Here is a 12377-nt window from a genome sequence, read left to right as displayed (position 1 = left end):
TGACACTCTTCTCCACCCACACCTCCTTGCCTGCATTCTCTTCTTCACCTCTCTTCCACACTCCCCATTACTCTGAACTGTTGATCCCAAGTATTTAAACTCATCCACCTTAGTCAGATCTACTCCCTGCATCCTTAACATTCGTCTGTCCTCCCTCTCATTTACGCACACATATATTCTGTCCTGGTCCTACTGGCCTTCATTCCTCTCCTCTTTAGAGCATATCTCCATCTCTCCAGGGTCTCCTGAACCTGCTCCCTACTGTCATTACAGATTACATTGTCATCCCCAAACATCATAGTCCACGGAGACTCCTGTCTGATCTTGTCTGTCAATCTGTCCCATCACCATTTCAAATAAGAAATGGGCTCAGGGCTGATCCTTGATGTTATCCTGCCTCCACCTTAAACGCATCCGTCACTCCTACAACAAACCTCACCACTGTCACACTGCTCTTGTACATATCCTGTACCACTCTTACCATACTTCTCAGCCACTCCCTCATCTTACATATACAGTACCACAAGTCCTCTCTAGGCACCTTGTCATATGCTTTCTCCAAGTCCATAAAACACAATGCAGCTCCTTCTGACTTTCTTTATACTTCTACATCAACACCCTCGGAGCAAACATCGCATCTGTAGTGCTCCTTCCCAGCATGAAACCATACTGCTGCTCACTAATCATAACCTCTCTACTTAACCTAGCTTCCAGTACTCTTTCCCATAACTTCATGCTGTGGCTGAGCAGTTTTATCCCTCTGTAGTTACTACAGCTCTGCACATCACCCTTATCCTTAAAGATCGGTACCAGTACACTTCTTCACTGCTCAGGCATCCTGTCACTTAACAAGATTACATTAAGCAGTCTGGTTAAAAACTCCACTGCCATCTCTCCTAAACACCTCCATGCTTTCACACGTATGTCATCTAGCCCAACAGCCTTTCCATTCTTCATACGCTTCATAGCTGTTCTTACTTCCTCCTTGCTGTTCCGTTGCACTTCCTTATTCACTATCCCCACATTATCCATCCTTCTCTCTCTCTCTCTTTCGCTCTCATTTTCTTCATTCTTCAGCCCCTCAAAGTACACTTTCCATCTGGTCAACACACTCTCCTTGCTTGTGAGTACATTTCCGTCATTATCAGTTATCACCCTAACCAGCTGCACATCTTTCCCAGCTTGGTCCCTCTACCTAGCCAATCGATACAAGTCCTTCTCTCCCTCCTTAATGTCCATTGTTTCATACATCTTACAATACACCTTATCCTTAGCCTTCGCCACCTCCCTCTTCACCTTACACCTCATCTTCTTGTACTCCTGTGTAGTTTTTTCATCCCTCTGACTATCCCACTTCTTCTTTGCTAACCTCTTCCTCTGTTTACTCTCCATACTTACTCATTCCACCACCAGGTCTCCTTGTCCTACTCCCTCAATCCAGATGTCACAACAAGCACCACAACAATATCGATTTCACCACATTCCTATCTCCCCATTTTAACACCTATAATCCAGTCAAAGAATAGAATCACACACAACACATATAAGTACTAAGAATCACGCACCAATGCCAAGCGACAGTGAACGGCTCTTCCGTGATGCGGTTACCTCGGTGCAGTGCTGCTTAAACACACTGCACTACATCAAAATGGGGTAACACATAGTGAAGTAAGAGTAAAGTAAAATTCGATTGCATTATCACTCTTACTTTAAAAGTATTATATACACACTGACTCGAACCCTATATCATCTGTGCTCAAAAAGGAATGTGTCAATCCATTTATACCTGCAACAACAGAGTCAGCTAAGCAGCATAAAGGAATGTGTCAATCCATTTATACCTGCAACAACAGAGTCAGCTAAGCAGCAGGTGTGTTTCATACACTCAATACTAACTCTCCTAATTTTAGCAGTGAGCCTCGCATTTGCACATTGTTTAACTATGCACAAACAGGGAAAGCAGTAGAAATGTGTATCTCACATGCACAAACTTGCTGCTCACCATTGTGCTATACAAAGTAAATAATAGCATGTATTAGTTCTGTTTGCAGTCCATTTAGTTTTCATGCCATGAAACTAGATGTGGAAACATAGGATGAAAGCCCTATCAAAGAATATGTAACACATATTTACAATGCAGCCATATATTACCTTCCCCCATGCTCCGTAAACTTGGCCTCTCACTGTGAGAAATATATCAACTACACTACATAACTTAATAAATGTGTGATATACCATGTACATCTTTAGAATGACAATACACATTCAGATTTTCAAATACTTGTAGTAGGGTGGAAACCTGTTTGCATATAGCTCTTAAACTATACCTGCACATTGGAACACAACTGCCACATACTACTTACTGCACACTCATCAATCTGGTAATATCCAGTACTTGAATTATCTTGACAGATGAACATGCCTACACATCCATTTCGTGCAGGCCTCCCAATTTCTTCTCTGCAACATCCATTGCTGATGTCATCCGGCGTAAGTTGTCCTGCAACCTTCTAAAAGTTAGACTTGTGCTGTGGCACTTGCACAAAATGCTGTGTTCTCTAGTCTGTGTACTTCGGTAGGGGTTCTCTTCTCACTGCAGTCTGCTGGGAGGTGTGTGTGTCTGTGTGTGTGTGTCTGTCTAGCCAGAGGAACATAGGTGTGTATCTGACAGTTACCATGCAGACCTCCCAACATTTTTTGTGCAACATCCAATGTATGTCATCCACTGTAAGTTGTCCTGACACCTAGTAAAAGTCAGACTTGTGGTGTGGCGCTTGTGTAAAGTACTGCGTTTTCTAGTCAGTGTACTTAGGGTTTTTTTTCTCACTGCAGTCAACTGGGAGGTGTGTGTGTGTGTGTGCGTGCGTGTGTGCGCACACTTGCTTCACATTAGAGAGGGCATTTTACACCAGTGTGTGGGACACAGCTATTGCCATTTACTCCTCACCAGACACTGCTGATGTCATCAGCTGTAAAGTGCTGTCTGACACACAATGGTCTTGCCGTAAATACAGAGTTCTCTAGTCTGTGTATTTAGATAGGTAGGGATTCTGTTCTCACTGCAGTTAACTTGGAGGTGTGTGTTTGTGCACTTGCTTGATATTAGCGAGAGCATTTTACACCAGCATGCGGGACACTGCTATTACCATTTACTCTTTACCAGACACTGCTGATGTTATGACCTATAGCTGATTTGCAGATGTGCAGTATTTCCATCAGGGCAGGGTCAGAGACTGGCCTATAGGCCAGGCACAAGTCGCCTTATCCTATATGATACAGATTGCAGTGACAGCGCTGTCTTGCTATCCACATATGTAATGGCATAGTTTGTAGGGCCTGTATTTTCTTGTTGAGAAAGCATGGGCCTTTTTTGTATGGGCACTAATAATATCTAGGCTGTGTGCAGCAAACGTGTGAGTTGGTAAAGCTACGTCCTACTGTAAGTTTGTACTGTTTTAACCCTTTTAGGTTGTTCCTTCTTTCTCTGCAGTTGAGATAAAAGAGTTTGTATATTTAAATGAGATTGGATTGATGGTCACGGTTTCTTATGCAGGGGAATGTTTGACTGGGCAGTCTTTTCTATCTGTTTGTAACGGAACCTTTTCACAGTTATATCCTTTGATCTTGGTTTGGCCATTAATTCTTTATTATTATCTCACATGGAGTAAGACAGACAGGGACAGCATAACATTTTAATGAAAGTTTAGAAAATTAGGTAGTTTCTCTGTGCTCTGAATTCTGTGAGCCTTCACCACTCATCAGTCTGCTTGCCAGTATCCTCTATGTGGCTCAGAGAAGTCAACTCACATTATTGTACAGTTCCTTCCTGTGGCTGGTCAGTGCAAAGCTGTAAATATTGTTGAATGTTGGTACCTCATTTCCTCAGTATAACTACCTCACCCAAGGAATTATACGTTCCTAAGCCTCTGTTGCTGATGTATAGATGATAAAATAGCCAGATGCTCTACCTCTGACAAGTGTCACTATGGACTACCACTGCTTTGTTGGCAGTAATCTGACTGCTGTCACTATGGGCTTCCGCTGCTTTGTTGGCTATAATCTGACAGCTGTCACTATGCACTATTGCTGCTTTGTTGGCTGTAATCTGACAGCTGTCACTATGGACTACTACTGCTTTGTTGGCTTTATTTCATACCAGTGTGTAGGCTGGAGCTTTGAAGTTGTAAGTCAGGTTGGCATCTTGTATAATTCTGGAAAGATTGTGGAGTGAAGTAGTTTGTGAGACCACATTTTATTTCATTGAGCTTCAAGTAAGTAATTCTAGTCCCATTGCTTAAGGCTTAACTGCAAGGAGAACAGAAAGGCTGCATCATTTGCAAAGAGTACACTAATTTTATAGGCAAGTCAAGTTTTGCTTGGTGCCTGAGAGAAGGTTATTCCTAGGGAAGGAAGACTGGGTTTTAACTGTTTTGGTATAGCTGGTCAAATAAGCCTTGGTCCTGCTTCACGCTTGTGTAATGATGGACTTGATATAGATGCCAGACAAGTACATTGTGTGAGATGACCCCAAGAAGATTTGCAGATTTTACAACATCAATGGCCGAATGATGTTGAAGGAAATCCTGGGGCAGGTGGAGAAGAGGCTGGCATCTTCCCAACACAGCATCCATTTTGTTCTGTGGGCATTTAGGCACATACTTGAATTGGACAGCTAGGTTTGAACAGAATTATATCCATAAATAGTCATGAGCAGCACAACACTGTTTCCAGATGCCATACACAAAGTTGGAAAATATAGAAGTGTGCCAAGCACAAAGCCATGTGAAACACCTAGGGGACTGAGAGATGGGTGAAAGGCAGTATTATCCCATCAGCCAGCCACAGACTTGCCTTTTGAGTGTCTTCTGAAATGTTGACTGTTATCTGTCGATAGACATATGGCTGAGAATTTGCTAAGGAGAAGTTAGTAGTTAACAGTATCAAGTGCTTTGTCAAGATGAAGAGCAAAGCACTGATAACACCGAAAGAGTTAAGTTCTTTGCATACATGTTTTGTTATATCGGAGAGAGTGGTTTCAATTCCATGACCAGAACAACAAATTAATGGAATTTTGTAATTATATTGGGTCTCACCCTCACGTTCTTTAATTTCAGCACCACCATCCATTGATACATGTAGATATAACAGTTTAGAAAGAAGATAAAAAAGAAACTTGAGATATTTATAGAGTAGTGGGTCAACAGGTTTGGAATTAGGCACCTGTTTGGGTGTTGAAAAAAGTAGCATTAATGCTTCTTAAGCTATTGTCTAAACTTCAGAAAGTGGACTGGTGGTGTTGAAAAATGAATTTGGAGGAGGCAACAGCTCTTAACAGAGATGTGAGTGTAGGAAGGAGATAAGTAGTTAGATGCCTTTCAGTTTCACTTGTATCCCTGGAAGGGTTAGGAGAAAAATTTTGTTTGGCAAAAGACTGTTAAAGCTCTTGAATACTAAATGGCTTTCTGTCAGCAGCAGCAGCAGCAGCAGCAGCATTTTGCTCTTTCACCTTAATTCATTCAACAGTCTGGACATGGTGGGGGTGGGGGGGGGGGCTGTGGAACTAATATTACTTGACTTCAGCAAGAACTTTGAGATTGTGCTTCCATGGAGCTTCATGGAGAAATTAAAGAGTTCAAGAGTGAGACTTTAAATGAAGTTGGTAAGCCATAAATTTGCAGATTACTTCTCCTCCCCTCCCTGGTTTGGTGACCAGAATTCACTAGTTATAACTGTTGTTGTTTGGCACTGTTAATAGCTTTACTTTTATTCATAATTGGGGGTGAAAAACTTGACAGTAGTTTGCTCACATGCACTTTATGATTGGAACAGAGGCTTAGGCTTCAGGCATGCTAGTGCATCTTGCGTGTTCTTAATTTGTAATTGTAGATCCTCTGTGTAATTCTTTTTCTGTCTCGTGTGTCATTACTGCAGTGTTTCAGTGATCTCCTCCATTTTCCCTGCATGGAAGTCAATAAAGCAAACCCAGAAGAGAGCTCTCTTCATTCATCTTCCTTGTCAGTCCTTCATGTTCCCCCACAAATCAGATCTAGTTGTCTGATGCACTGGTCACTAGTGGGATCCTGCTACATGATGTCCATCCAGTTTTGTTTCACTTATGTCTGATGTCCTCTTTTGAAACACTGAGATCATTGGGGTGGTTAAGATGGTGCAGCCAGTTTCTGAAAAGGTCTGATGTTGCTTACAGCATGGGTGAATATAATGGCATCTGAGATTTAATGCAGAAAAAAGTGCCAGGTTCTACAGTCAGAGCAAATGAAGCCAGGAAATCTGCATGGCAAGAGACGTAAGTGGAAGGACAGAGGAGTAAAATGGTCTAGAGGTATAACCACTATTCTGTTAATTATGCAAGACTGTATGAAAGGGCACTGGTGAATGTCAAGAGTACAGCAGGACGTAACTGTTACAATGGATTTTAGGTTGAGATCCTCCTGCCCTTGCTAGTCTGAGGCACCGTTGTGGATATTTACTTGGTAGAAGGTTTACAACAGACAGTTAAAATACTGAAGGAAGTGTGGAATATATGAGGACAACTAAAAAAAACTTGACGTGTACATTGGGTGGTAACAGGTGGGGATGCCATATTAGTAGAGGAAAAGTAAGAGAAATGATTTTGAAGACTAAGACTAGAACATTGAAAAAATGTGTGGCAACTATAAGTAAGACAGTTTGCCAAAGACTTTATAAGGAAATGTTATTTCACTGAGACAGTAGTAGCTTTTGACATACACTGTTAAGGTACAAGTTTAGTGTAGTTTAGAAGACAAGCTGAATGACGTGTGGGATGATTAGATAAAGGGATGGGGCAGGAAGTAGGTTCATTGTGTCTACAGGCTGTACTTGGGTGTATTTTGGTGCTCACAGTCTTTATTTTAGTATCTTTATATGTCAGAGTGTTTATTTCTTTCAGTAAGTAACTGCTGAATGGTTTCCAAGCCATAATGTGGTACTAGGAAAGGCTTATGTGTTGCTTGGACTGAAGGACATTATGGGAAAAACTTTGAGTCCTTACTTACAAATAGTGCAGAAGGGGATAACTGTATCACATGTTTGCTTTAGCAATATCAGTATTGCTAGGTTAACTAGAGAAAATTGTATAAGACAATAAATCTGAGATAGAAATTTGTTGTAATTTTGTGCTGCACTTATAGTAATGAAAGCAGTCTGACATGCTTACCTGCTAGACCATTTTTCTTGTATGTGAGCCCAGTATCAAGTGAGATTATTTTGTGCTAAATTTAAATTACTATTTAACCAGTCTACATGTGACAGCTATTATGGCTTATTATTCTTAAAATATGCTACATTTTATGCAGTCACCCACAAAGTATGACATATGCTTCTTAGATGGGTTTCCAGTTGTTTACCACAGAGTGCATGTGATTGCAAGAGTGAAGCATGAATGATGAAGTGAACTATATCAGTGTGTTGAGTTATATATTTACAGTTCAGAGATATATATTCTAGCATAATGTTTGGCACTATATAGAGGTTTGTGTGTCACAAATACCTTTTAAAATAGTTGGCAGTCTTGCTTCTGTTTCTTGTTTAATTTGCTTGAAACATGACCGTGGCGAAATTGTTAATCTTGCTTAATCCCAGTGATTTCCACTTGTAACTTTATATTTTATTTTTCTTATCTCTGACTGCAGAGCACCCTGTTAGTCAGCTTGCAGAGCGAACCCTACAAATCTCAACTTACCTGTGGAGCAGGAAACGACCTGTAGAAGATGAAACACTTCGCACAAAGGCAGCTGAACTGGAACAGAAGTTTCTGGAGAAGATGGCACCACTGAGTGCAGGTAGTTTTTTTTGGGTTTTGCAGAATGAGGTATAGCATTGTTGTTAACAATGTTGTAGCATTTCCTCTCAGCATGATGTTAGGCCTTCAGCTGTATCCCCCAATAGGCAGTTTTTGGATATGATGTACATAACGTAAGTTCTTAAGTTCACTGTGTTTTTTTTTTCATTCAGTATGTTGTATTCGATCCCCCATGCAGGGCAAAAGGCACAGAGTGACAAGTAGCCTGACCAGTTACCGATTGTATAAGGACTAATTTATTGCACTATTGACATTTTATGTAAGTGTGGTATAAACATACACTGATGTGAATTACTTTTAATTTGTTGCTGACCACATTCACAATGTTTACTTTTCCAGTTCTACAGACAAAAACACCAAGGTGGTTTCACCACGGAGAAGATTTAACAAGAGCAGTCCAATAACTAATGAACTCAACGAATAATGTAGAGAACCTTTATTCCTTAACAAACACTGAGAAAGTGATTGTTGGTAAAGGATGGTAATAAAAAGTATACAAGCTATATGCATATGTGTATATAAAACTACATAAGTGCACACGCACACAGTATGCTAAACTCACTTGCTGTCTGCAAAAATTTAGTTTTGTCTAAATTAGAAACATAGATATTGAAATACGTGTTCCTAGTAAGGGATATGGTATTTCTAGTCTTGTGATCTTTCTTTAGACCATCGGTCCAGGATATTTTTGACCTTGGTTGTGACCAAGTATTTAGACAGAGGATTTTACTATTTTTATTTATTTGTTAAGTTAGGATCACTACAGTCATTAAAGGACAGATGTGTGGCCATATTTTTTGATCCAGGAGTAAATAAGTAAATCAAATCCATGTGATCGGTTAGATATAACTTTTGACAGTTTATGTTCTAGGATGCTCGAAGTTGGATGATCTTTTCTTGACTGAACAGTTAATCATTTTTATTTAGGTTGTTTTGTTTAACAACTATTTTGTAGAGGGAAGAAATATATAATATACTAGCTACCAGGGATTTATCAAAACATTTCTATAGTCAATACCTAGGTAAATCACCTCAACGAATGCTAGATTAACCAAGATGCTATTTAGCTTTTGATTGGTTAATTTTTACAAATTCAGCAAATGACTGGTTATTATTGTGATTGGTTTATTTTTTATTCTCTGAAATATGATTGGATAATATGATATCTAGTTGTTTTGATTAATGTGATCTGATGAAGGCTTAGTCCAAAAGCGCTTATCATATTATTGTTGTTTTAAGGAATAAAGGTTCTCTACATTATTCGTTGAGTTCATTAGTTATTGGACTGTTCTTGTTACATCTTCTCCATGGTGAAATGGCCTTGGTGGTTTTGCCTGTACCTTTGCTCTACTCAGCTGTTTCTTAGTCCAACACTGTGGTTTATACGTGGACTTTTCCAATTCTGACTGTCCTATGCCCTCATCTGATCACCATGACAGCAAGATATTTTACTTGAATGTTTCAAACAAACAAGAAAGAGCAAAGAAGCAGAAACATGAATCATAACAGTAAGAACCTGTGCCAAACAAAGCCTATTAATACATGCAGACAACATTGTTCAAAATGTTATTGCTCAGACAAGACTGTCTTATGACATTAATTAAATCATCTTTTGTAACACCAATATCAATGAGTAATGGTTTATAGGTCCCAGTCTGTTAAATGTAATTGTATTTTCCTCTAGAATGTCTTTCAGTTGCCCCATTCCCTTGAAAACAAAGTACCCTATATATACTAGATGCTTTTTAATTGTGTAACTAGAATCATTGTTTTGAATTTCTGTTGCTTAGCACATGTTAATTTTATGACACTGGCTAGAGTTTAACATATGTATATATGGTTCGGTCTTGTACCACTATCCTTTGGAATGACTCAAAAGATCCAGAACATCCAATCTAGCTGGCGATCTGTTCTGAACCTCTCTCTCAAATGCTGAATAAGATAATGCCAGTATTGTACTTTTGAGCATGCCCAGAACATACAATAATTGTCTGCATTTTGCTGCTCAAGTGAGACATATTGCCATTTTGGGGTAAAATGCCATTGTTAGTCCATCTACTGAGGCCACGTAGCTAGAAGAATAAGTAATTTTTAAGTATCTTTGTAGGGGTTTGTGCCACCATGGATTCAGATTGGGGGTGGAGATGGGCTGTGACCCAACACCTACGTTCTAAACATACTTTGTCTGAGGTTTGGTAAACTTGCAGAAAAGAGAACTGTGATTATTCTTTTCTCTCAGTGCAGGCTCAGAGATTATGTAGTTAGAGATCAGAAGTATATAGGCAAGAGGTTGAGGAGGGCAGACACCCTGCAGGAAGAAAAAGTAAGAGATGGCTAGCATCACATAATGTTTTCTTTGCTATTTTAGTGTAACAGACACTGGGAAAGTGATTGTTGGTAAAGGGTGGCAGCAAAAAGTATACAAGCTATATGCAGATGTGTGTATAATGTGTGTATATATATAAAAAAATGTAAGTGCGCACACACATGGTATGCTAAACTCTTTTGCTGTCTGCAAAAATGTAATTGTTTGAATTAGGAACATGGATATTGAAATACTTGTTCCTAGTATGGGATATGGTATTTATAGTCTTGTGATCTTTCTTTTGACCATTGGTCCAGGATACTTCTGACCTTGCTTGTGGGCAAGTGTTTAGACAGAGGATTTTACTATTTTTATTTATTTGTTAAGTTAGGATCGCTACAGTCATTAAAGGACAGGTGTGTGGCCATAATTTTTGATCCAGGAGGACAGTAGTACTTCTAGATGTTATGGTTCCATCTCAGATATTCACTGTCATTTGAAACTGTTATTTTAATGAAGAACATATGGATTTTGAGTATATTTTCTTTTGTTTACATATTTTTTAAATTTACATGAATTGCAGTGTTCCGCTGTTTGTAATTATGCAGCATAACCTGAACTGCAATGAATAGTTTCTTTAAGCCATATTCTAACAATTTTGGTTTCTTAACTCTTTTGCTAGTGAAAATATTGGGTAGATTAGTGAACATTCAGGTCTATTAGAAACATGTGCATTTACTATGCTTTTACAAAGGGTCAGCAGCAGATACAAAAAATAGACATTTGGGCCATGGCAGCATGGGAGGCGGGTTTATAATTTCCTTCCCAGTTGCCAGTGAAGTACTAAAGAAACTAGCTGAGCATTCAGTAGATCACCAGGATTAAGCAATGGAATGCTGTACGAGTGCCTATTCCGAGGAGGGAGAAAAGCAAGGGATGCTGCAAGGGTAAGCCCCATATAGACCAGCACTGGTTTATTAAAACAATTCATACAAAATATGCCATGAAGTTTGGGGCCAGGCAGAGAGAAAGTGTGTGTTTGTGTTGGAATGGGTGAAACAGTGTTGCTGGAGTTTCCAGATGCATTACTTTACTGTGAAGGAATGCCTGCGGTAGGTTAGCTCATAGGAAGTCCTTCTTCCCTGTCTCATAACTTTTCAGATTCTCACAAGACCCCTGTGCAGCATCCTTGTGTCTGTTTCATAGAGGGGACAGTGTTAGCACCTGTTCCTACTGTTCAGTATTCCTAGCATTCCATTTAAGTAAGTGCCTGCATTCAGTGCTGATGGAGCATAGGCTTCCTTGGTGTTGTTGCTTTCACTCAGTCAGTAATTAGGATCAGTATAAGTGGTGTCTGTACTCTCTGGTCTCGTGCACCCCGGCCATAAATAAGCTATACAACAGAAGGAGAAAGCTACTACATGATAGAGCAAAATCCCAAAAAGGGAAGGTGTCTCTGATCAGTACTAGCAAGAAACTACGATCCCTCATAAAATCATCTAAGGCCAGCTTCGAAAGAAAAGTTGCACAAGACACTAAAGATAACCACAAGGCCTTCTTTAGTTATGTCAGAAACCTGGGAGGCAACTCCCAGATATGCTCTGAGTTAGTGCAAAATGACAAAAAATACACTGAACCCACAGACATTGCCAACATCCTGGCAGAAAGGTTCAGTGCAAACCCCCCCCCCCACCCCAAAAGAGCAAATGTCTATCCCAACAGAGTGTAGCCTTCCTGAGATCACAGATGCACAGGTGAGAGCTGCCTTCTCCAAAGTAAAAAACACAGCATCAATGGGACCAGACGGTGTCCCGAGCTGTGTCTTACACGAGCCCCAAGAAGAACTAAACCCTCATATAAAGTCACTGTTCAATCTCAGCCTTACTACAGGATATGTACCCAAGGAATGGCGTACAGCAACAGTGGTCCCACTCCACAAAGGGTGGTGCCACAACAGACCCCAGAAACTATCGCCCTATAAGCCTGACTAGCCTGGTCTGCAAAGCTATGGAGCGCATCATCATGGAAATCATAAACAAAGACATTGGGAACCTCCAGACACTGGATCCTACCCAATTCGGCTTTGATAAGGGCAGATCTTGCCTCTTGAACCTGATCAACTTCTTTGAAACAGTTGCCAAAGCCATAGATGAAGGGAAGATAGTCTACACAGCCTACTTGGACCTCGCAAAAGCCTTCGACACAATACCCCACTCGGGCATCATAAATAAG

General features: G+C 40.1%; 1 protein-coding gene across 2 annotated transcripts in view; it reads left to right on the top strand.

Annotated features, from left to right (window-relative positions):
* METTL17 (methyltransferase like 17) overlaps positions 1-12377 on the top strand; it is a 760923-nt gene that overhangs the window by 135981 nt on the left and 612565 nt on the right. For both annotated transcript variants that reach the window (XM_044058500.1, XM_044058499.1), the window contains exon 3: positions 7671-7820. In XM_044058500.1, coding sequence (XP_043914435.1) covers positions 7671-7820 — 150 coding nt within the window. The remainder of the gene's footprint in view (positions 1-7670; positions 7821-12377) is intronic.

The sequence above is a fragment of the Protopterus annectens genome, chromosome 16.part0, assembly GCF_019279795.1.
Source record: "Protopterus annectens isolate FY-2018-M chromosome 16.part0, PAN1.0, whole genome shotgun sequence".
Classification (NCBI taxonomy): Eukaryota; Metazoa; Chordata; order Ceratodontiformes; family Protopteridae; genus Protopterus; species Protopterus annectens.
The sequence above is the reverse complement of the archived record's forward strand: the minus strand, read 5'-3'. Positions and strand labels throughout refer to the sequence as shown.